This window comes from Eupeodes corollae, chromosome 3 (assembly GCF_945859685.1).
Source record: "Eupeodes corollae chromosome 3, idEupCoro1.1, whole genome shotgun sequence".
Classification (NCBI taxonomy): domain Eukaryota; kingdom Metazoa; phylum Arthropoda; class Insecta; order Diptera; family Syrphidae; genus Eupeodes; species Eupeodes corollae.
This window is the reverse complement of record NC_079149.1, coordinates 100,187,156-100,210,577: the sequence shown is the minus strand read 5'-3', so window position 1 is coordinate 100,210,577 and position 23,422 is coordinate 100,187,156. Positions and strand designations below refer to the sequence as shown.

The 23,422-nt window shown below is 34.9% G+C and overlaps 3 protein-coding genes across 3 annotated transcripts in view; 1 reads left to right on the top strand and 2 right to left on the bottom strand.

The window, feature by feature from the left end:
* The window catches only part of LOC129952449 (zwei Ig domain protein zig-8-like), a 180,068-nt gene that overhangs the window by 106,671 nt on the left and 49,975 nt on the right, over nucleotides 1–23,422 (top strand). The gene's annotated exons all lie outside the window — the stretch shown is intronic.
* Nucleotides 1–23,422, bottom strand: part of LOC129952452 (meiotic nuclear division protein 1 homolog) — a 312,005-nt gene that overhangs the window by 285,478 nt on the left and 3,105 nt on the right. The gene's annotated exons all lie outside the window — the stretch shown is intronic.
* On the bottom strand, nucleotides 9,872–11,058 carry LOC129952451 (cilia- and flagella-associated protein 20-like). Its single transcript, XM_056065034.1, has 3 exons — nucleotides 10,868–11,058; nucleotides 10,617–10,808; nucleotides 9,872–10,531 (listed from the first exon to the last, which is right to left on the bottom strand). The coding sequence occupies exons 1-3, from the start codon at nucleotides 10,949–10,951 to the stop codon at nucleotides 10,121–10,123; spliced, it is 687 nt and encodes a 228-aa protein (XP_055921009.1). The 5' UTR covers nucleotides 10,952–11,058; the 3' UTR covers nucleotides 9,872–10,120.

Genomic DNA, 23,422 nt, shown 5'->3' with positions numbered 1-23,422 from the left:
CTCCAGCTTTTTTCCTTTCTTGGTCTGTTCTGCCTCAGACATTTCATCAAACTTTCATTTAGTAAATTCGCTCTATTTTCCTGAAACACGGGTTATATTTGATTGTTTCTTCATATCATAATAAATCATAATTAAAATACTTTTTCAAACTTAAAAGTTTTGTATTTCATTTTGTAAGCATTTAAAAAACTGTAACCAAATAGATTCTGATTTAAATACTTCCTGTCCCACTGTACCTAGGTCGTTTGTTTTCATCTTCATCCTATAAAAGATTCTAAAAGATACAACAAATTCATTAATTATTCATTAATTACATTACTTTGTATACCCAGTTAGTGATTTTCAAATATCTCCTCTTAAATACATAAATTAGAAAGGGGTTGGGTCCGATTACTAAAACCAACCAAAGAGACACCATCACGACGACGACGACGACTTCCTCCTTCACTAAAATGACAATACATTTGTCGCCTGGAAATATAATAAGCTATAACTTTTCAAAAACTAATCAATTAATTATTATCCTTCAGAAATTAACTGTGATGAGATATGAAATCAGTATCACAGATAATAAATATTTCCGGGTATCAACAACAACAATAGTAAATTAAAGTGTATACATAAGTCTGTAGGTCTGTAGGTATGTTTGTTTGTGTATTTTTTACTATGGATATAAAATAGAAATCATAATGGAATATTATTTTTCTGGGAATAATAATTATTATTTCGAGGACTTTATTATACAAGTTTACGAGAGAAATCAAGCGAAACCCGTGATAAACGGTTTGACGGATTTATTGTGCAAAAACTTTTATACCACACCGACCGACGACGAACGGAGCTTCAACTTCACAGACTTACTCGCATAGAAATAAAAATTGCCATAAAAATTCAAAAAATATCACAACAATAAAATTCTCATAGCGACAGAAAAAAAAAACTTTAAACAAGAATACAAAAGAAGGGGGTTGGGGTTGGGAGTGGTATTGTGAGTTGACCACATTAACCCAGCAGAATTGATGGTTGGAGTTTAAACTTTATTTTCTATTGTGAATGGTATTGGTATATATATTTTAGTCAGGGATAAATTAATTCTAAGGAAAAAAGTCCTTCAGACCCAGAGACCGACCTTTACACCCAAACACACACATACCCACACACACACCCAAACACATACACACATCTGTACGAATCACGCACTATGTCATGTCATTATTATGCAAGGACACATTTTCATATATGCAAGCATCGCAAGTAAGCAAAATATAATAATAAGGACTTTTTTAAATTATGTAGGTTTACACATCACAAAAGAGTAACGGTAAATACTTTCAACAGAATTCCTTTGAAAATCCCTTTTGATTCGTATACCTATGAACATATATGAGGATGTTGAAACTCAAAGTAGTCAAAGGACTTAAGGGCACAATGTGCATATTATTTCAATAATATATTATTATCCTCTGAGAATCGCCGATAATAAGCTTGCATGTTGCGTATCGTGTCTGTCACGATTAACTATATATTTATGTTTGTATTGTAAACTGTATATATGAGATTAAAGTATAGATAAATAATAGTCCTTTGGACTTTCAATGTAACAAAAGGAACAACGCAAGGATTTTAACATAGAAATACCTCTTGATGTCCATTAATGCGTTAAGAGAGATTAATTTAGTATTATGTTGACAAATAATGCTAAAAAGGGTCAAAGATCTACATCTATGTATAGGTCTGTATATGAAATATGTAAGTATATATATATACGAGTATATATGAATATCTTGTTTACATTAACACATTATTAGTATTTTAATGAGATTAATTCCTTTTCTATTATGTGTTTGCTACTTCAATCAATTAAATCAAAACACATAGGTCATTTAATTTTAGAAGCTTTAAAATTTCGAATCGAACATAATGGAAACCATGATCTAATAAGATTTATAAGTGCATAAGGGGCAAAAGGGTATGTAGTATAGGAATTTAAAGTACCTAAGTCAATTTATATAACTAATTATTAGATAAATACATACATACTAAAGGTTGATTTCTTCAAGCTTTCAAAAAGTTTTTCAAGAAAAAAACACATACAATTCAGAAAAATTCATGAAATCTTTATTTGAATCGATAGAACTGTCCATATTATTTAATGTTTTGAAGATTATTTCATGCAAATGTTAACCTTGACTGCTCCTCAAATGGTCCATCCGCTTAGTCTAATTTTGGCATACTCTTTCCAACATTTCAGCTTCCATGCTTCAATGTTGTCTTCCAATGTGTCAATTGAATTGGGCTTGTCTGTATAGACATGAGCTTTAACAAAGCCCCATAAAAATGGTCTAGAGGCGTTAAATCGAACAATCTAGGCCGCAATTGACTGCCGTCTTGTTATAACGACATGTCATGCAAGTCAAGATTTTGTGTTTTGGGCAAAAAAAAGTTGGATTTCATCTCACGGTATCGCTCACCATTCATAGTTACGTTACGATTTTCATTAGATAAATCTTTAAAGAAGTACAGTCCAATGATGCCACCAGCTCATAAAAATTTAGGTCGTTCGGCTTCAATTCTTCCACCAGTTGTGTCTTGAAAGGCATCACACCGAAATTCTTCAGCAAAATTTTCCACGTTGTTGAGTAACAGAGGCCCAATTGCTGCGAACGGCAACGAATCGATAATTGATAAACACTGGGGCTGATACAGCTACGATATCTTCTTCAGTTCGCACTCTACTTAAAACTGTTGGAGGTTTAATATCTAACAATGTAAATTTGGTGTGAAATTAAGTCAAGATAGCGTAAATAGCCACTTCAGTGGGTCGATTAAACTGACCATAAAATGGAAGAAGCGTGCGATGAACTTTCTTAACAGAGCACTCATTTTGATAACAAAATTCAATAATTTGCAAGCGTTTTCGTTTGTAAGACGATTCATGGTTATTATTATAAATCACATTAAAGATGTTTGTATTTATTTAAGAAAAATGTTCCCACGGCTTGAATTATTCATTCGATAATAATTAATAATTTTTCTAATTGATTTACTTATAATAAAATAACTACTTAGAGTTATATACAGGGTGGGCCATGAATTATGTAACATTTAAAAAAATCGTATAAAAAAAAAACCATTAAACATATTTTAGAATTCGTTTATTTACGAAAAAGATAATTAGTTGTAATTTATTTTTTAAAAATTATATCGTTTAAATGACCACCTTTCGGTTTTTGCACTCAAAGCGAGTCCTGAACTTTTCAAATACTCTCTGAAAGGAGTGTATTCGGTTTATCAATGTAGACACGACTCTTTAAAAAACCCCATACAAAGAAGTCTGCTGGGGATAGATCTGGACTTCTGGGTGGCCATGGGATGTCACTTCGTCGTCACCTGGAAATCAGCTTTTCCGGAAACATTTCTTTGACCACCGGCAAGGACTCTTTCGATGTGTGACATGTGGCTCCATCTTGTTGAAAACATGTGTTACTATTATAGCCAGCAAATTCCAGTAGCATCGGTGCTAAGAACTCTCGTACCATTTTCACATACTCGGTAGAATTAACAGTAACTGAACGGCCTCGGGAATCTTCAAAAAAAGTAAGGTCCGATGATTCCTTTTGCTGAAATTGCAGCAAATTGTTTAGCTTTAGGATTTTCGCTGCTCCAATACCTGCAATTCTGTTTGTTTACATGTCCATTTAGGTGGAAATGGGCTTCGTCAGAGAATAAGATGTTGTCAAAAGTACTGAATTGAGTTAACATTGTTTCGGCGTATGACTTACGCAAATTCAAATCATTAGGGTTTAGTTCTTGCACTACCTGAATCTTATATGGATGTAATTTCAAATTTAATTTCAAAATACGGTGTAATGGTGTGCGGGATAATCCAAATTCAGCCAAACGTTTACGCGTCGATAAATCTGGATCACGTAAGCGCGTTGCGGCCCCGCGAAGCGATCTATTGCTACTAAATTTCCAAGAAGCGAGCTGCTAACTGGTCAACTTCTGCAATATGCTTTAATCTTAAATCACCTATCAGGAAACGTTCACGAACATAAAAATGGTGAACCTCAGTATGCTTCGTTCTTTTGTAAGACTCTGGATTCTTTCCTAGCTTTACAGCACTTGCACTATCGACATATAATATTGGTGCCAATTCTTTTTGTACTGTTATTTCTGCTTCCGTTGTTGATAAGACGGTTCGTTGAAGCTGACTCGTCCATGAAACAGCACCACCAGCAAACAATGAAATTACTCTAGTAGTTGAACGTTTGGTTTTAAGATCGCCTGCATAATCAGCAACACTGTAAATTGCCAAATTGTCTTTGCTCTTTCGTTGGTATCTTAAAGAGAAACCGGTAGTACCACGGAGATAACGAAAAATTCTTTAAACGCTATTCCAGTTCTTTGCTAGGATTTTCCATCTTCCGTGCTGCAGAACTTACTGCAAAAGCGATGTCTGGTCGAGTTGCTTTTGCCAGATACATCAAGCTCCCAACAGCTTCACGGTATGGAACTTGATCTTTTAAATCATCAATTTTTGAATTTTCTTCCTCTCGACCAGCAGGAGTCAAAACTGGATTACATTCATCCATTCTGAAACGATCCAAAATTCGTTTAGTATATTTTTCTTGGCCTACCTTAATTGAACCGTAATTTTCAATTTTTTTCTTCATGTCGAGAATATTTTCAAGAGTTCCAAATGTTATTTTAAATTAATTTTTGAGTGCAAACATAAAATTTTGAAGTTCATCTTCGTTATTTCCAAGAACTAGTCCATCGTCAAAATAAATCGCTATATAGAGAACATTTTCAATATTACTTCGATAAAACAGGCATGCATCAGCTGTGCTATTTTTCAGTCCTGTTTTCTTTTAACTGGCATACTCGCCCAGTTCCATCTTCAAATCCCTCAGGCTGCTCTAATAACACTTCCTCCTCAAGAGTACCATATAAAAATGCTGTTTTAACGTCAAATTGTTGAATTTTCAGTCTTTTCGGTTGCTGCTGGGGCCAACAGCATGCGAACTATGAGTAACGAGCTACAGTACTAAATGTTTCATTGTATACCTTTTTGTTGAACATACCCTTTTGCAAGAAGTCGTTCTATGTATCGCCTATTCCCATCGTTTGTTTCATTCTTCACTCGAAATACCCATCGATTTTGGACTAATTTGACGTTTTTAGGTCGTTCAACAAGTTCCCATGTTTGATTTTCTTTTAGAGATTTATTTCTTCAGAACTTAAAGTTTCTTCGGTACATTTTTCACTGTCTTCATTCTGAGAGACAAACTCAACACATGTTTCTGCATTTTCTTTAGTATTTGCTTCCCCATTTACATTCTGAAAAACAGACTCAACACTGTTTCTAATACTTTCTTCATTAGATTTGATCTCTTCTATGAATGTATCTTTAGGTTTCGCATTCCTGACCACTTCTGGCTTGAAAATTACGTCATGACTGCAGACAATTTTCTTCAGGTTTGAAATCCACACGCGATATCCATCTTTTTCGTTGACATACCCAACAAATCTTAAATACATAGCCTTTTCATAAAAACTTTCTACGAAGTTCCTTAGGTATGTGGACATAACATCCAGTGCCAAATATGCTTAAATATGCGTGTGCATACTCATTTGGAATTTCAATTTCGCCCAATCGCTAAGGCCTTCTAGCTTGTCTACAGATACCTTCAATTCATTGGATGCCATTTTCTTCCTCCAAATCAATTGTTGCACACATCAAAAAAATGATATTTGTCTCGAATATACTTTCTTAAAAAAACCTAATTGACAACTTTTTCTTTTTTAACTCATTTGCTTTGAGAACAAAGAAAGATGTTGGCTTCAAACTTTTTTCATCTTAAGACTTAGACTTTTAAAAAATATCCAGAGAGGCTCATATGGCAAGTCATCAGTTTGGGTCACATTCCAACCTATTTTTTACTACTTGCAATCAGAACTCGAAATTTAACAATGCTAGAGACGTCGAAAAAAGTCGGTCCTCCTATTTCGCCCGTCTATCTGTCTTTCCTCGGTCATAAAATCCAAACTAATGGGTGGAATGTGTTTAAACTTGGAAAATAAAGTTTTAAGCACATTCACGTAAGGCGTTTAATTTTATTAAAACTAAAGTAAAAAAAGTATCCAAAACCATTTTTTTGGCAAATATCAAATTTTCTCAAGGCCGAAGCGATGGATTTTTATTATATCTTTAACTTATTATTAAGTTATTGTAATGGGTTCGATTCGTCAAACTGAAAATGTTGAAATTTCTCGAACTTTCAAGGTCTCTAGAGACGAAGTAAAAGATTTTAAAAAAGATGTCTGTGCGTGCGTGTGTACGTACGTTCGTATGTTCGTATGTCCGTACGTTCGAGACGTTTTTTTCGTTATCCATAGCTCAAGAACCAGTAGATGTATCGGCTTGAAAATATATACTTTAAAAATGTATTTTTGGCAGTGAATTATTGAGCTATAGAGTTATTTTAGACAAAAACTTTGCTAGATAAGTCATTAAAAACATTCGGCAAAGCTGACGAAGATGAAAAACCAATCAATGCATGATGTTTCACTTAGAGCAGCATTTCTGTTAACTTTTTAGAGCTTAAGCCACGGTTACCCAACCAAAACAAAAAAAAATATATTCCGTAAAAATCACAAATATGTAAAACGAATTTTGTAAGCATGTTTCCAAGCTTGGTTAATAGAGATCTCAGTTTATAAAATAAGGTCATATCAGATTGATCTTGGTAAGGCTATAGTTAGGTTATAGTGGCTGTCCAAATGGAAACGGACACACTTAGCCCAGTTTATTGGCCCGTTGTGATACTACATGAAACTTTAGGCTTCCTCCTAAGCTCAATGGAACCAGTTTGAGTCTCTAACGAAACGTGAGAGGATGATTATGCTTATTTGATTTAGACTGTTAAAGAAGAATTCTCCTAGGTAATTCTTGCGTTTTCGAGCCAGAGCAGGACATATACAGAAAAGAATAAGAGTAGTTTTCTCCTCTTCCTCATCCATACAGCTTCTGCAAAAGTCATTTTAGAATACGCGTAGTCGCGTGGCGTGCTTTCCTATTAGACAGTGTCCAGTTATAACACCTATTATCAAGCTTATATGCGATCTTCTTGGAGATAGCAAGCACCTTGAACGTTTTAAATAAAGTGTTGGCCAGATGTTTTTTGTGACTTAACACGTGGTGATGTTGTTCCACCTAGTACCTGCCCTCGTCACAGCGTCTTGCATTAGCAGCAGTTTACAAGTAGCGATTGGTATGCCTGTACCTGCCAAACATGTTGGGATGGGCTGTACTGTACCGTTCCTGGAGAGTTAATTTGCTCTACTGTTGCCTGGAATGTCTCTATGGCCCGGCACCCAGCAAAGGTGAATATTAAACTGTTGTGCCATCTCCATTAGAGATAATCGATTGTTATGGACTGTTATAGAATTTGTAGAGACAGAGTCCAGAGATTTGATAGCGGCCTGGCTGTCAGAGAAAATACGGATATAATTTCAGTAGTTCAGAGTACACACCTCCACCAACTTCTTCTTTTTTTGATCCATCAGCATAGAAATGGATTGACTCATCTTTCAGGAATGTTCTATCCTCCCAATAAGATCTGCGAGAACTGAAATCTGGAAATTTCTGTCGAATTGCAGTTAGTGGATGGTGTAGTCTGTGTGCTTTGGAATTGATTCTAAAAACCTTAGAATTACGGAGTGGCCAATGTTATTGTTAGTCCACTGCCACGAAGCTTTGAGCCGAAGAGCAGAACTTGTAGCTATTTGTTTGCTAAAAATGTCAAGAGGTGTTAGGTAGAGTAAGGTGTCCAGTGCCGCAGATGGGGTCGTTCTAAGCGATCCGCTTATACATAGGCAACCTGAACGTTGGAGTTTATTTAACTTATCCCTGTTTATACCTTTCTCTAAGTTGTCCGCTATATTGCCAACCGTCTGTTTAAATCGGTCTGATTACCGATGTGTAGCCAATGCGTGGTTCTGGGTTGTAGAGCCCATTTATTACCAATAGCTCTTTTTGCAAGAAAAGAGAGCTACAGAAGCTTTTTTGACTCTTTTCTGTACGAGGCGTTAAAATTAACTTTTTTATCCAAGGCAAGACCCAGGTATTAAGCCTCGTCTGAGAATTTTAATTGGATTCCTTTAATGTAAGGAGGGTTGACAAATGGAATTTTGTATCTCCTCGAAAATAAGATTTGTGTGGGTTAACGCCCAGTCCACAACGATATGCCCAAAGTATTAGTCTATCCAAGGCATTTTGTAAGACTTCTTTTAAGGTGTTAAGATGCTTTCCAGAAACTGCTATAGCAACGTCATCCGCATATGCTATCACTCTGAAACCCACCGCATCCAGACTAGTTAGGATTTCATTCAACACTAGGTTAAAGAGGAGAGGGGATAAAACACCACCTTGAGGTGTTCCTCTAATAACGAATTGTCTGCCAGAAGAGTGCACAGTTTTGAGTTAATTATTCTGCTAGTAAGCATTGAATGAATTAACTCCCGAAGCGAACTCTCTACATTTAGAGATGTTAGTGCAGATGTGATTGCAGATGTGTCCATGTTGTTAAATGCACCTTCCAGATTGGTCTAAAGTATAAACAAAAGTCAACGAAAACTCATCTTATACGACAACGATGGGCAAGTTCTATTCTACAAAAGGGTAAAGTTAATCCTACAATTAAATTAAGCCGGATTTAACTCAGAATTATTTTCAAGCTGACAAATTTGTCTTCTGATACTGAATGAACTGAAAGCTGAATTCAAGCTTATAAGAAATCTAGAAAAGCATTCGAACTTCCACATTTCAACAGTGGATAAAGACAAATTTTTTTTCACGGTACCTCCATACATTTTCACATATCAAATACAATTTTCAATTTTAAGGCTTCAATACCTCTTCCATCTTAGAAATCCCCTAAAATAAGAAGTTGAATCCCTTAAATAAATTTCTTACAATATTTTACCATTTTTTAAACTTTTGGTTGCTGACCCCGAAATTATTTCCTCATTTCTATGCACAGATAACAAAAATGTCAACTCGACAAAAACGTATAAAGCCCTGTTTGTGAAAGAAATCTGAGTCATACCTACTCACAAACATAAACATATCTTGACCTTTTTTTCAACAAGCTTAAACTTCCTGTCGTCGTAGTCGTCTTTAATATATGTTTAGATATGCTAATATACCCTTAGTAGTTCAGCTTTAGAAAGGGCAACTCAACTACCAAGCCAAAGCTATCTTTTCAGTCTAAGTACGGTGGATATGGCGTTGGAGGTATTTTTGCACAAAAGAATTTCAAATACATAAAAATAAGTATAAGTTTTATATTGATTTTGATTGTTATTTGTATTTTCAGATATCTCCACTCCTCCGCCATTTCTTCAAATACCAGACGGAGTCTCTTTTTTTTCTTCTAAAACTCCCCAAAGGCAGCAAAACGCAAGTCGTTGAAAATGTATCAAAAAAAAAAGATGTTATCCATATAAGTAGCTGATGGGGCTATGGGTATCTAAGCTCAAGGAGCAGAAAAGGCCACCCAGAGCCAATTTATTTAAATGTATTTAATACGGGACACCATTTATCTGAGATTATTTTTCTTCTTTTTCATATAAGAATTTGATATTCCTGCTCCTTCGTTTTTTAAAGGTTCAATATTGAAAGTGATGGCAATCGTTTTCGTTCGAAATTATTGGTTTTGTCTTTAGGGGAATGCGTGTATACAATGTAATGAAATTTGAACGCACCTGGATATAATTTTATCGAGATTCATGTTGTTTTTTTTCTTTCGAGTTTGAATATGGACACAAATAGATTGGTTTTATTCCAAAAATGATAAACATATGCCTTACCTCTTGAAATTTGTACATAAATGAATGGGGTAGCATATGGAAGCTCGTAAAAATAAGTCATTAACATTCCGAATGTCTCTTTTATGCGGACACATTATTATAAATTATTAACCTAAGCTTATTGTTAATGACTTCATTGTGTCAATAATTTTACATTCCAGAACCCTTTAAGAGCTCCTAATTGCGAAAAAATACGTTGAACAACATTTCGGGAATACCAAATTTCTGGATTAATTGAATTTTATTATTGTATCGCCTCATCTGTTACAGAACTTCCAACTGGGATGGCTGGAGCTGAATTGGAGTGCATTTCTGGAGTTGGAGGTCTAGCCTTTGGGATTGGAGTCTTCTTCGGATCAGGCTTCTTATCTTTTGTCATCATTATCTTATATTCATTTGGAAGTTCTTCTTCAGGATGCAACTTATTGGTGAAATAAATTCGGCGAACTCTAACGTTAGCGTGAATTTGAACGCGTACTGTTTCGATGTAATTCGTTCCATAAGCTCTTCTTGTAAAATCAGCCAAATTCAAATGAATTTGATTCCATCCCGGCGATAGACCCATAGGCATTGACATGCAAAATGTCTTGACCCGAGTTTTACTTTCATAATTGGACATTCGAAATCGACGTAGGAATTTTTGATCATCTAATATCTGTGAATGGATTATTTCAAAAGTATCGATTCGAGCTTAAGACAAAGGTCTTGAGGACCTACATGTAAGAGAAACAAAGACTTACTTGAACTTCAAATGTGAATAGTTTTCTCATATTTTTTAATAACAAAACAAGAAATGGAAGTTTTATTGCAAGTGATATTTTGGGATCTCTTGGAGCTGATATAAATGTTGTTGAAACATTTGTACCCATAATTTCTAAAGCCATTGATTTGATATCTTCGTCGACTATTCTCTTCAAGTGACCATTTTTAACCTTGATTTTGTTTTAGAGATTTTTTCTTATGTATATTGCGATTTTTTGAAAATACTCACTTGATTACGCCATATTTCAAGTGGTTTACTTCCAATGCTATAGAAAATTGTTAGGAACCCTTCTTGATAAGCGTTTTTGAACATATTCAAATTGAAAAGATTAAAAATATATTTTTTTTTGTTTTTTTTTTTTTCTAAGCAGTTTACGAATTTTCCTATCGCTACACTTAAAAACTGGATTACTTTTGAGTTTTGAATAATCAATTAGATGAGTTATTAAGTAAAAAATGTATATTTTTTAAACAACCCATAACTCAGACATTGATTGTGCATGACTTATTAAAAGCTAATATAACCTAATGAAGCTATAATCGATAACAATTTGTTAAGGGAGCGTAGAGTGTAGAAGTTTGAAAAAATAGATTTATTTGCATAAATTGGTAGTAATACATTTGTGGAATATTTCATCAAAAGCGTTTTAAAGATTTGAAATTGTTCCAGCTCAAATTGTACTTCGTTTTAGCAGTCAGCGTTTGCTGTGAAGGCGCTCGTAGCAGATCTCCGAAAAATTTAAAAATGGTTATTGCCTATCTACATATATCGCTTAGGTTTCGCTGGAGTAAACTAGCCATTGGATTGTGTTGTGGAGCCGAGTCTAAAATAGATTTTATAGTTCATCGATATTCTAATGTTTTAGATTTCCAATGTTTTTCTAAAATTGTTTTTTTAAACACTGCAAATGTCTACAAAGTAACTCGATAAATGATAATAAACTTTCGATACTAAAACTTTTCACAGAAAATCGGTTCATTTTTGACACCTTACATAATCTCTCCCTCAACTGATTTTTACTTTTGAAATTACTATATTCCAATGCTCTAGCGCATAGTTTGTGATGTGATGGATAGCGTATGTTCACTTTGAAAGCAGCTATATATTGTGCAGTACGTGATATAGGCCCCCTTATTTTGTTCTTTTCAAAGTTGTTCAAGGTTATTATTGGTAACTTCTTCATTCAAGGTTAGTCGTTAACGTACAAAATAAACAGTAAAGGTACTAAGTGGCTACCTTGTGGTACGTCAGAGTTCGTATACAAATATGATGACCGCTCATTCCTAAAAACTACGCTGTATGATCTATTATATAAGTACGACGACGACGTTTTAAGCCTTACTAAAGTCTGTGAAGACACAGTCAACTTGTTTTCGTTTTTCAAACGAATCTAAACCAAAATAACTGATATGAAAGAGGATAGTAACTGTCAACTTATTTTGAACAAAACCATATTGACTGACACAAATTATAGACTTTCAATTAAAAGGCATGACTTGGCAAATAATGGACTCAAATAAGTTAGGGATGGCGGACAGTTTTGCAATGGGACGATAATTTTATATTTCATTTTTACTACTCTTTTTATGTATCGGTGTTATGAACGAACTCTTCCAAATTTCAGGAAAAATTGAAGATTTGAGCGATTCATTAAAAAGTATATGAAGAGGATAGGATAAATAGGATGCGCATTTTTTACACCATCTGGACCAGGCCAATAATAAACGTCAAGTTCTGAACTTTAACAAACAATTTCATCTTCAGAGATCCAAAAACTAAAAGAACTCAAATGAAGAATTAAAGAGGAGATACCAATGCAAATTGGCCTTAAATATTTGAATATCAAAATGATAGGGAAAAACAGAGCTGGGTAAAGCATTCCACATTCTTGATGTGTATTTAAAAAAGAATCTCTATACTTGACAGTACGTCCGAAATTGACCTCAAGGTTAAACTGATGTACATTCCTAGAAGTACGAGTTTTACTGCTAAATAGTTTGAGGGGGAGAATGCAACTGGCTGATTTGAAAGAATACTGTTTATAAAAATATCGATAGAACAACAAAAGGCATGAAACATTGCGGAGGTGTTAAAGTGACGTAATTGTTTCGGTTATAGTTCTATCGCCTGTCATTTTCAAAGCTCTTTTTTGGATCCCGTCCAAAATACTTAAACTTGTTTTAGGGGCATCTGTCCAAGTTTTGTTATATTTAAGTGTAGGACTAATGAAGGCTTTGTAATTTTTTTGTAAATAAAATTTCTTGCACCGCTCGGAGAAATCCTAAGCACCTAGAATTATTTTTGGAAATATCGAATATGTGATCATTTCATAAAAGGGTACTGTCATCAGCGAAACAATTTAGTGGGTTAGAAGTTTCAAACAAAAGATCATTTATAAAAAAGGAAGAGCGTCGGAGACAAAACGGAGCCCTGGGGGACACCAGCGTTTATTTTGTGAATATCGGATTTGAACCCGTCTAATACTACTTGAATTGAACGGTCCGAAAGGTAACTCAACGAAGAAGGCATTCATCAATACCAAATGCACACATTTTCGATAACAGAGCTTGATGCCAAACTCTATCAAATGCCATTGAAATATCAAGTGCAATAATCTTACTTTCTCCAAAATGATGTAAAGATTTGTTCCACTGTTGGGTGAGATAAACTATTAGATCACTAGTGGACCTATTGCTACGAAAGCCATACTGCTGGTTATTAAGAACCTTCCGTTCTTCAAGATATTTCTTAAGCTGATAATTAATCAGAATTTCCATGAACTTAGAAAGAGGGAACGTGAGTGCTTTTGGACTGGCTGTACAAATGCTGTTTTCCATCCGCTCGGAAAGAGACCTGTAGAGTAGGAAAGATGGAAAAGCTTACGCCAGCGTTGGAGAACATCTCTTCAGAACAATAGAAGGAATGTGTGTCAAGTTATTTCAGTACTCCTGCAACTGTACGAGTTCGAAAGAAGATTTGTCCCATAAATTCGTCTTACCTCTCAAGAACAGGAGGACTCAGGAAACTCTCTGGTAGCATTGAATTAACACCAAATTGTGCTGCAAGCAAATTGGCTTTATCAATCGAGCTTACATAGGGAATGTCATTGTGGACGAGCGTTGGAACCGAGGATGACGTGGTGTTTCGTACGTTTTTTACAAATGACCAGACATTTTTACTGCCATTAGGACATTGTTGTATTTTTTGCCTTAATTTCTGGTTATGCAAAAATTTATTTCTTCGAATGTAGCCTTTACAACAAGTATAAAGAAAAAACACAAGACTATGCTGTCCAATAGGTTTGTTTATGTTTTTAAAAGTGCATATGAAGACTCTTCTTAAATTAGCCTACTACTTGACACTTATTACAAATACTGCTTTGGAATCGGCTCAGCTGATTGTTGATAATTGACAATCAAAATAAATGAATTTGATCTTTGTAAGGTTAATACAAGTTAATACCCAAAAAGCTGTCATAACAAAAATCCGAATAGGGCTGCCAGACGTTTACACAAGCTAGTGGAACATCTTCTTAATTAGCTAATTTTCTTTCAAAAAAACACAATCTTGTGACCGACAAAGCTTTGAGATTGATTCCACCCCTGATCAATTTCTAAATTTATCTTGCATAAATATAACAATTTTTGAACCTTCCATTTTTGAAAAAGTTCTAAAACTTGATGAAAACTTAAATCTAGGTTCTGACGGCATGAATACCATCAAAATCTACAATTACAAATCTACTTCAATTTACAAACTTTTGTATTGATCCTTCGAGGAAAACAAAAACTTGATTGTATATTTACAGATTTTAGTAAAGCTTTTCACATTAAGTGCTTTTAAGTAAATGAGAGCAAATAAGACTACATGACAAATTAATTGCTTGGATATAATCTTACCTTACTGATAGACATTTTAGTGTTATCTACAAAAATGAACAATCTATTTCGTTTAATGATAATTCTAGTGTACCTTAAGGTAGCTAACTTAGTCCGTTGTTATTTGTTCTGTTTATTATGCTGTGATGACGTGCAAATATTTCGAATAGTTAATTCCTTAACGAAATGAGAAATATTATGATGATTTACTTCGACCATGAGAATGGGGAAATTCAAATCGTTTAATGTTGAATATTCACAAGTGGAAAACAATGAGTTTTACATGCAAACATATTATACTGGACTATGAATTCATATTAAACTTTACGAACTTGGAAAAGCTCTCTAACTTCTTCGGCTTAGACATTATTTTGGACACAAAGTTGGCTTTTTCTGATCATAAAAAAAAATATTATAAAATTCTAGGCTTTACAAAAAGTTTTTGCAAGGAATTCCAAGGTCCTTATGTCCTTGAAACTCTTTATGTAATGTTTGTAAGATCATACAAGTAGTTGAATAATTGTATGAAGAATTTTCTTTGAATTTCTCTCGGCAAAAATCTTAAAAGCCTCTGGTGCATCATGAGAGGCTAAAAGAACATATTTTGACATATTAAGTAAACAAATAGCTGCTAGCTCTGCTATTCGCCTCAAAGCTTCGTCGCAGTGGACTAAGAACAACATTGGCCAACTCCGTAATTTTAAGGTATTTAGAATCAATTCCAAAGCACACAGACTGCACCATCCCCCAACTGCAATTCGAGAGAAACTTCCAGATTTCTGTACCTCAAAGATCTTCTTGGGAGGATAAGACATTCTTGGAAGATGAGTTAATCCATTTTTAAAAACAGATGGGTCAAAAATAAAAGAAGAGGTTGGTGGAGGTGTGTACTCTAAAAGACTGAAATTAAGTCTTTCATTCCACCCTCCCAATCATTTTAGCGTGTTCCAGGCGGAACTTTTGGCGATAAAGGAAGTCTTGTCCTGGCTCAAAGAAAACGTGATATCAACATCTGATATCCGTATTTTCTCTGATAGCCAGGCTTCTATCAAATTTCTGGACTCTGTCTCTATAAACTCTATAACAGTCCATAACTGTCGATCATCTCTAATGGAGATGGCGCAACAGTTTAATATTCACCTTTGCTGGATGCCGGGCCAAACAGACATTCCAGGCAACTGTAAAGCAGATGAACTCGCCAGGAATGGTACAGTACAACCCCTAACACGTTTGGCAAGTACTGGCATACCAATCGCTACTTGTAAACTGTTGCTAATGCAAGACGCTGCGAGGAGGCAGGCACCAGGTGGAACAACATCTCCACGTGTCAAGCCACAAAAAACATCTGGCCAACACTGGATTTAAAACGTTCAAGGCACTTGCTCTCTCTTAGCAGATCGCATATAAGCTCGATAATAGGTGTCATAACCGGACACTGTCTAATAGGAAAGCAAGCATACGCGACTATACGAGTTCTCAAATGACTTTTGCAGAAGCTGTATCGACTAGGAAGAGGAAGAAACGGTACTGCATCTTCTCTGTATATGTCCTGCTCTGGCTCGAAAACTCAAGAATTACCTAGGAGAATTCTTCTTTAACGATCCAAACGATCTAAATCATATCGGTATAATCAGCCTCTCACGTTTCGTAAGGGACTCAAGCTGGTTCCATTGAGCTTAGGAGCTCAAGATTCATGTGGTTTCACAATGGGCCATTAAACTGGCCTAAGTGTGTCCGTTTTCATCTTGGACAGCCACTATAACCTAACGTGACTAAATAAAAAAACTTCACATTTTGCTCTTGGTTGTTAATTATATACTTTGACCCGTAAGAAATACATAAAGTAATTATAAAATATATAGTAAATCTTGAAAATAAGTGATGAACGATGATAAAATCTTAAAGTTCCCATTAAATATTTTCAAAGAACATAAATCTTGGCCTCTGTACAGTAATTTTCAACTTCAACATTTCCATCGTCATCGTAGGTAGTAAGTTCTATAAATTCTGCTTTAATTAAAAATAAAAACATCATCAAAATTTCATCCATAAAACAAAGTATAAAATTAAAATTCATACCTATAAAAAACTAAAATGTTGTTTATAGTTGCGTTACTTTATTTTCAAATAATTCTCTCATTTAAAATTTTAACCACAATAACCTTTATAAAAGCCACATTTTAAGGCTGCAAATACGAAACAAAAAAACAACAGCAACAACAAAAATTATGACGAAAGGTACTTTGGAAATTTATTAATCTAGGAAGCACTTACTTAAAGTAGGTAAAACAAAAAAAAGTCTCCTTCGACTATATAAATCCTTCGCACTACCGCACCAACCGCAAAGTACCAACAGCACCAGCAACCAGCACCAAGAGCACCCAACATCGCATCACACTGAATGTAAAACCCCAAAGCATAAAATTCATTTAACCTCATTTTGCTACTTTTCACTCTAATTTAACATTGCTCTAGGTCATCTGCCCCTAAATAAATAAAAGTCTAAATCTACATAGATACAGAACTGGAGTGGTGTGGCTTTGAATAGGATTACAAACTTCAAAGTCATGGTTATACTAGCTTCGGTTATACACATTCATAAATATGTCCTACTTAAAATTTTAAAAGAAAATTTAAGACTCAAAAAAATACAAGCTCTCGAAAAAGAATTTCAACAACGAGTTCTCACACTTTCAAGGAATTACTCGTATAATTTAATTTCACTGTACTCATTTTTCTTCTAAAATGGAAAAATCCTTTAATTATAAATTGAGTCCTTTAAAATTGGATGTGGTTAATATATGGAATTTTATTTGGGGCTCCATAAATCTTACTCAAAAAACAACAATAGTGTGGAATGAATTAAGAAAGTTCATTAATTGTAGCCTCTTTTTATTTCAAAAGGATCTCAATTTTTTTCTATTTTTGTACTTCTTTATCAAAAAGAAAGACCCTTTGCTTTGTTTTTAACCTGATATATTCATAATCAAAGAACACACAACTTGTCCACATCCTATACCACACCGAGAAGCCGCCATACATCGCCATCGACATATCCATGCACTTTTACGACAGTGTCAAGTATCAAGTGCAGTTTTGGTCTTTATGCACAATAAGGACCAAACAAGATAATAATAGGTAGAGATCCTTATTGCCCATGGCTTGGCTTGGTTTGGCCGTCTTTGCGATACTGTTGTACCTATGTACACATAGTCGAATGTATAGTTGTTGGTGTTTGGAAGGATACTGTACATGAGATGTGGCTTTCTAGCCAATAGCACACTCTATGCGACATGTTGTGTACAGTTATGAGGCATGAGAGATGTTTTTGATGAAAATTTGTAGCCTTTCCATTTCCATGTAGCAACATACACAACACATAAAACCATGCACATGCCGCTCGTAGGGTTTCATCAAAAATACTATGTCTTCTGTCCTCTTTGGCAATGTGCAGGACGAAAAAAAAAAAAAATAGAACGAAAGGACACTGCAGTTATTGTACCACCCAAACGCAGTATTCCTGTGTGCAGTACACCCAGGACCGCATGTTGACTGTTTAATCAACGTGCAACTTTTGATTGAAGTAGGTACCTTACTGCAACTATAAATACAGGAAAAAGGTACACATATACATATAGACGCTACGCGAAAGCGAGACTGGAAAAAAAACGCAAATCCTTGGGCAGATACAGATGCAGAGGCTCATCTGATCCTTGCTGCACGATGCTGGACTTTGACATGCAATGTGACGTTTGCTGTTCGCTCGCTGATGTCCTTTTTCTCCATTTATAATGATAGTTGATGTTTTCATCTCTCTGTGAAAATGTCCTTTCAATTCCTATTTTTGGATTTAAACGAAGTACAGTTTGGGATATGAGTTGGTTGGGTGTGTCGTGTGTCGTGTGTGTATATTGTTCACTCATAGCTCGTGTCGTTGGTCGGTCGTCTTTCGTCCTTAGCTACATCAGCTACAATAATAAGCGACCAAGCTAAGGATGAGGCTTACTATGACGATGAGGTTGAAGCTGAAGCTGACTCGAGACCATGAGTGGATGTGATGTTCTTTATTGTGTCGCCTTCGGAGTGTTTGGTTTGTCATCGTGTTTGTGTTGTGTGTGGAATGATTCAGGCAATGTGTTGTGTATGTGTCATACAGAGGATGTGTGTCGTGTCTTGTCGTGTGTATGACGTACGATATGGTACATGGAGGTCTATATTTATGGAAAGGAATTGTATATATTTTCTGTGATGTATATTTATAAAGATAAAATACTGCAAAAAAGGATATAATTTATTTTTTTTAGCCTTTTATTTGTTGAACGAAGAATGGCCTCTGATAAATTTTGCAGTGAAAAAAAACGTAACATTTTGATGCAGGAAAAAGCCGTCAGATCTAATTTGCTAAAAACGTCCATCAATTGAGGGCTTTTAAGGATAGTAAGCAATTTTGATTATTGATGTGATTACCACGGGTTTTTGTTGTTTTTTTTTTATCGTAGACTGGGTTGGCATATTCTATATAAGTCCGATAGAATAAACTGACTTTTTACTTAAATTTATGTACATAATAAATTTAAGATAGTAAACTCAAAAAAATAGATTCACATGTAAATCAAACAAAATTGATCACAAAAGAAACTCTTTGCAAATTATCGACAAAAGGCTCTGATATCTGCCTACACCTGAAGAAAGTTGGAATTTCATACTCTTTAGGATGGTTTAAACTATATTTTCCTAGCAGCCTCCTCTCTTTTAAATTGTTTTCTAAATCCAGAAGACACACAAAACATCAATCAAAACCACAAACTCTCACAAACCGCATAAGTGCATAGTCTTGCTGTGACTATAATCATTCAAAGCATCCAATGAATCAAAATGTTGGCTATAAGTATTTAAAATCGAACCATACGTATAAGTCCTGTGAAATTTAACAAGTTTTAAATGAAGATGGTAGACATGCTGACAAACTAGGAACATGGGAAAGTAATTTATTCATTTAACAAAATAAAACAAATTTAGTGATGGAATAGTTTGTGATTGAAAACCAAAGCCTGGTTGATTTAAATTTCTCAACCACATTATTCATGTAGAAGTCAATTAGGCATCTATATGTACATTTTTTGAGTATAAAATGATTGAATACAAATTATCTTCTAAATTAAATGATACTATAAATAAATCATCATACGGAGTATTTTTTTTATTTTTAAATTAAATTCAAATTTAGAAAAGTAAGTATACGCCACGGTGTACCATTTTGAATTCGTAGTTTGCAATAGACAAAATACGACCAGCTATTGAAAATACATAATATACATATGAAAGACAAAAATTAAGGTGTCTTTTTTTTTAATAAACGGGCAATGAAGGGGTAATTAATACCCTTAACATGTTTTAAGTTTAAGCACAGAACAAATAGGGAAGGAATAAAGAGGAGATACCGATGCACATTGGTCTTAAAGTGTTGAATTTCAAAATTATAGGGAAAAACAGAGCTGGGTAAAGCATTCCACATTCCCGATGAGCGGTTAAAAAAAGAATCTCTATTCTTGAAAGTACGTCCAAAATTGAGCTCAAGGTTAAACTTATGTGCATTCCGAGAAATACGAGTATTACGGCTGAATTGTTTTAGGGGGGGAATGAAACTGGCTAATTCGACAGAACACTGTTTATAAAAATATCGGTAGAACAACGAAAGGCATGAAACACTGCCGGTGTTAAAGTGACGTAATTGATACGGTTATAGTTCTATCGCCTATCATTTTCAAAGCTCTTTTTTGGATTCTGTCCAAGATACTTAAACTTGTTTATGGGGCACCTGCCCAAATATGCGAGTTATATTCAAGTTTTGGACTAATGAAGGCTTTATGAATTACAGCCAGATCAGAAGGGCTTAACAATTAATTGCACCGTCGGAGAAATCCTAAGCAGCTAGCAGCATTTTTTGCAATATCGAATATGTGATCATTTCATAACAGGTGATCTTTGATATTCATACCGAATACTGAAAGTTCATTTGTTTCCTGGATGCAATACCGCTCATGGATAGCGACATCGGGGGTGGGTTACGCTTCAACGACAGGAGACAGCATTGAGTTTTCGAAGCAATAAATTCTACAGGGTTTTTGATTCCCATTTGTACAATGCTGCCGAGATCAGAATTCAATGAGCTTATCATACGCTGCCGTTGAAGTCCACATCCGAAGGACAAGAATGCGCATCTAAAAACGAATATGAAAAACTGAGGGTACTGTCATCAACGAAACACTTTAATGGGTTAGAAGTTTTAGACAAAAGATTATTTATAAAAATAAGAAAGAGCGTCGGAAACAAAACGGAGCCCTGTGGCACACCAGCGTTTATTTTGTGAATATCAGATTTGAACCCGTCCAACACTTCAACGAAGAAGGGATTCTTTTATACCATAAGCACGCATTTTCGATTAGAGAGCTTGGTGCCAAACTCTATCAAATGCTTTTGAAATATCAAGTGCAATAATCTTACTTTCTCCAAAACGATGTAAAGATTTGTTCCACTGTTCGGTGAGATAAACCATGATATCACCAGTGGACCTATTACTACGAAAGCCATACTGCCGGTCATTAAGAAACTTCCGTTCTTCAAGATATTTGTTAAACTGAAAATTAATCAGCGTTTCCATGACCTTGGAAAGAAGGAACGTGAGTGCTATTGGACTATAGTTAGAGGGGGAGGATGATTCACCTTTTTTAGAGACAGACTGGACAAATGCAGTTTTCCATCCACTCGGGAAGAGACCTGTAGAATAGGACAGATGGAAAAACTTACGCAGTGGTTTTAACAGCGTTGAAGAACACCTCTTCAGAACAATAGGGGGAATACTATCCGGGCCAGCGGATTTGTGTATGTCAAGGTCTCTCAAAACTCTTGCAACTGCACGAGTTCGAAAGAAGATTCGTTCCATAGAATCGTTTACGCTCTCAAGAACAGGAGGACTCATGACACTCTCCGGTAGCGTCGAATTAACAGCAAACTGTGCTTCAAGCAAATTGGTTTATCGATCGAGCTCGAATAGGGAGTGTCATTGTGGACAAGCGTTGGAACCGAGGATGACGTGGTGTTTCGTACGTTTTTTACAAATGACCAGAAATTTTTACTTTCTTTATAGTAGTATTATTTTTTGCCTTAATTTCTAGTCATGCAAAAATATGGCTCGTCGAATGTGGCCGTTGCAAGTCTTTCTAGCTTGTTTGAACTTATTTCGGTTTTCCTTTCCGGTTAACCTGTTGGCTTTATATTATTCTATAACGAATACGGCGCGAAAAATAAAAAGAGAAAAAAAGACGCTGGGCTGCGACCCACATTGATAACTTCCCATCCCGTCTGTCGATTTTTCTTGCTCAATAGTTTGTCTATATGTACTCGTATCAATTTTTACCAAATTTGCGTACCATTTTTTGTAGATTTTATTATATATGAAAAAACGGACTGTTGGATTTTTATATAAGAAATACTGAATATCGAAAACAATATTTGTTATAAGATAAAATTAGTCTGAAGCCAATATTTCAAATTTTTGAAAAGATATTTGAGTCGAAAATCATTAAATTTTTTTAGGTTTTTAATTTTTGTAAAAAAAAACTGTCAATTCGATTTTTGTCAAAATTTTACGTCGCGAACGTACGAACACTCTAGGGACCTTAAAACGTCGAGAAATGTAAAAATTTTCAATTTGACAAATCGGACCCATTACAATAACTTCCTATGGGAAGTTAAAAATCAACGATCAAAAGGGTTGCAATTTGAAAAATAAACGCCATTAAAGGAAGATTAAGGAAAGAACAACACAAATAGCTCAGAAGTTTTTCAAATTAAAATTACTCCCGATTTTCTTCTGTTCTTCAAAATTTCAATGAAATGGAATTGTTGATATTCGAATCAAACATAAAATAACGATGGTTAGTTTTTTTTTAGTTTTTAATTGACTCTTTATTTCATTTTCAGTACAAAGTAACAATTTGTTATATATTCAACAAAAGCTTATCTTAAGTCACAATGGTTTGGCCTATGGCCGTCTATCAGACTGACATTTTGAAATATACAAATAATATTTATAGTGGCAATGGTTAAAACAAAATTATAGCAAATAACAATTGTAGGTATCTAGAAATCTTCGTTTACTATACAATTTCTATATCGAAGCGCAGCAACAACATACGAGTAAAGTGCATCCCATCCAACGGATACGTTTAGTATGTCAAGCAGCTCAGTATCATTCAGACTTTGTTTACCGAAGTGTCTGATCCTAAACTCATTTAAAATTGGAAAAAATTGCGATGAAATGCTTTATGTCTTCACGTTCGTTGCGATTGCACAGACTGCAGAGTATTGGCAGGTCAGGACGGTGGGGAATAAAATTGAGAGGGAGAAGTTCTCCTCATGTTTTGAAGATAATACTAATCTTATGTAATTGGTTCGAGTTGAGGAAATATGTATTGAGTCTATTGTCAAAAATCAACCGACTGTAGTAGCTTCTAAAGGTTGACTCTCGTGCCTCGGATAAGTATCTGTCATAGAGCGCTTTTCCAAATCGTTCTAATAATGCTTTGAACCTTTCCTGGAGCAAAACGAGTTGTTCATTTTGATTTACCGTTAGCGTTGAGTTACAGAAAGCCGCAAGATTTCTCCACTCTGTTGGCATACTTCCTGATGTTCTAATGGTGTTTTTCAGTATGATTTTTGGCAATCTCTCATCTGACATTTCGAAAATTTTAACGATGTAGTTAAAATGTAGGTATAATGTTTCCATAAACATTGGAGCGACTCCTGTCTCAAGATACAGCATGTAGTTTGGTGTATTATTTGGAAGACAAAATATTCTTTTGATGAAGTATCGGAGGCATTTTTCAACTAGTTCGAAAGAGTT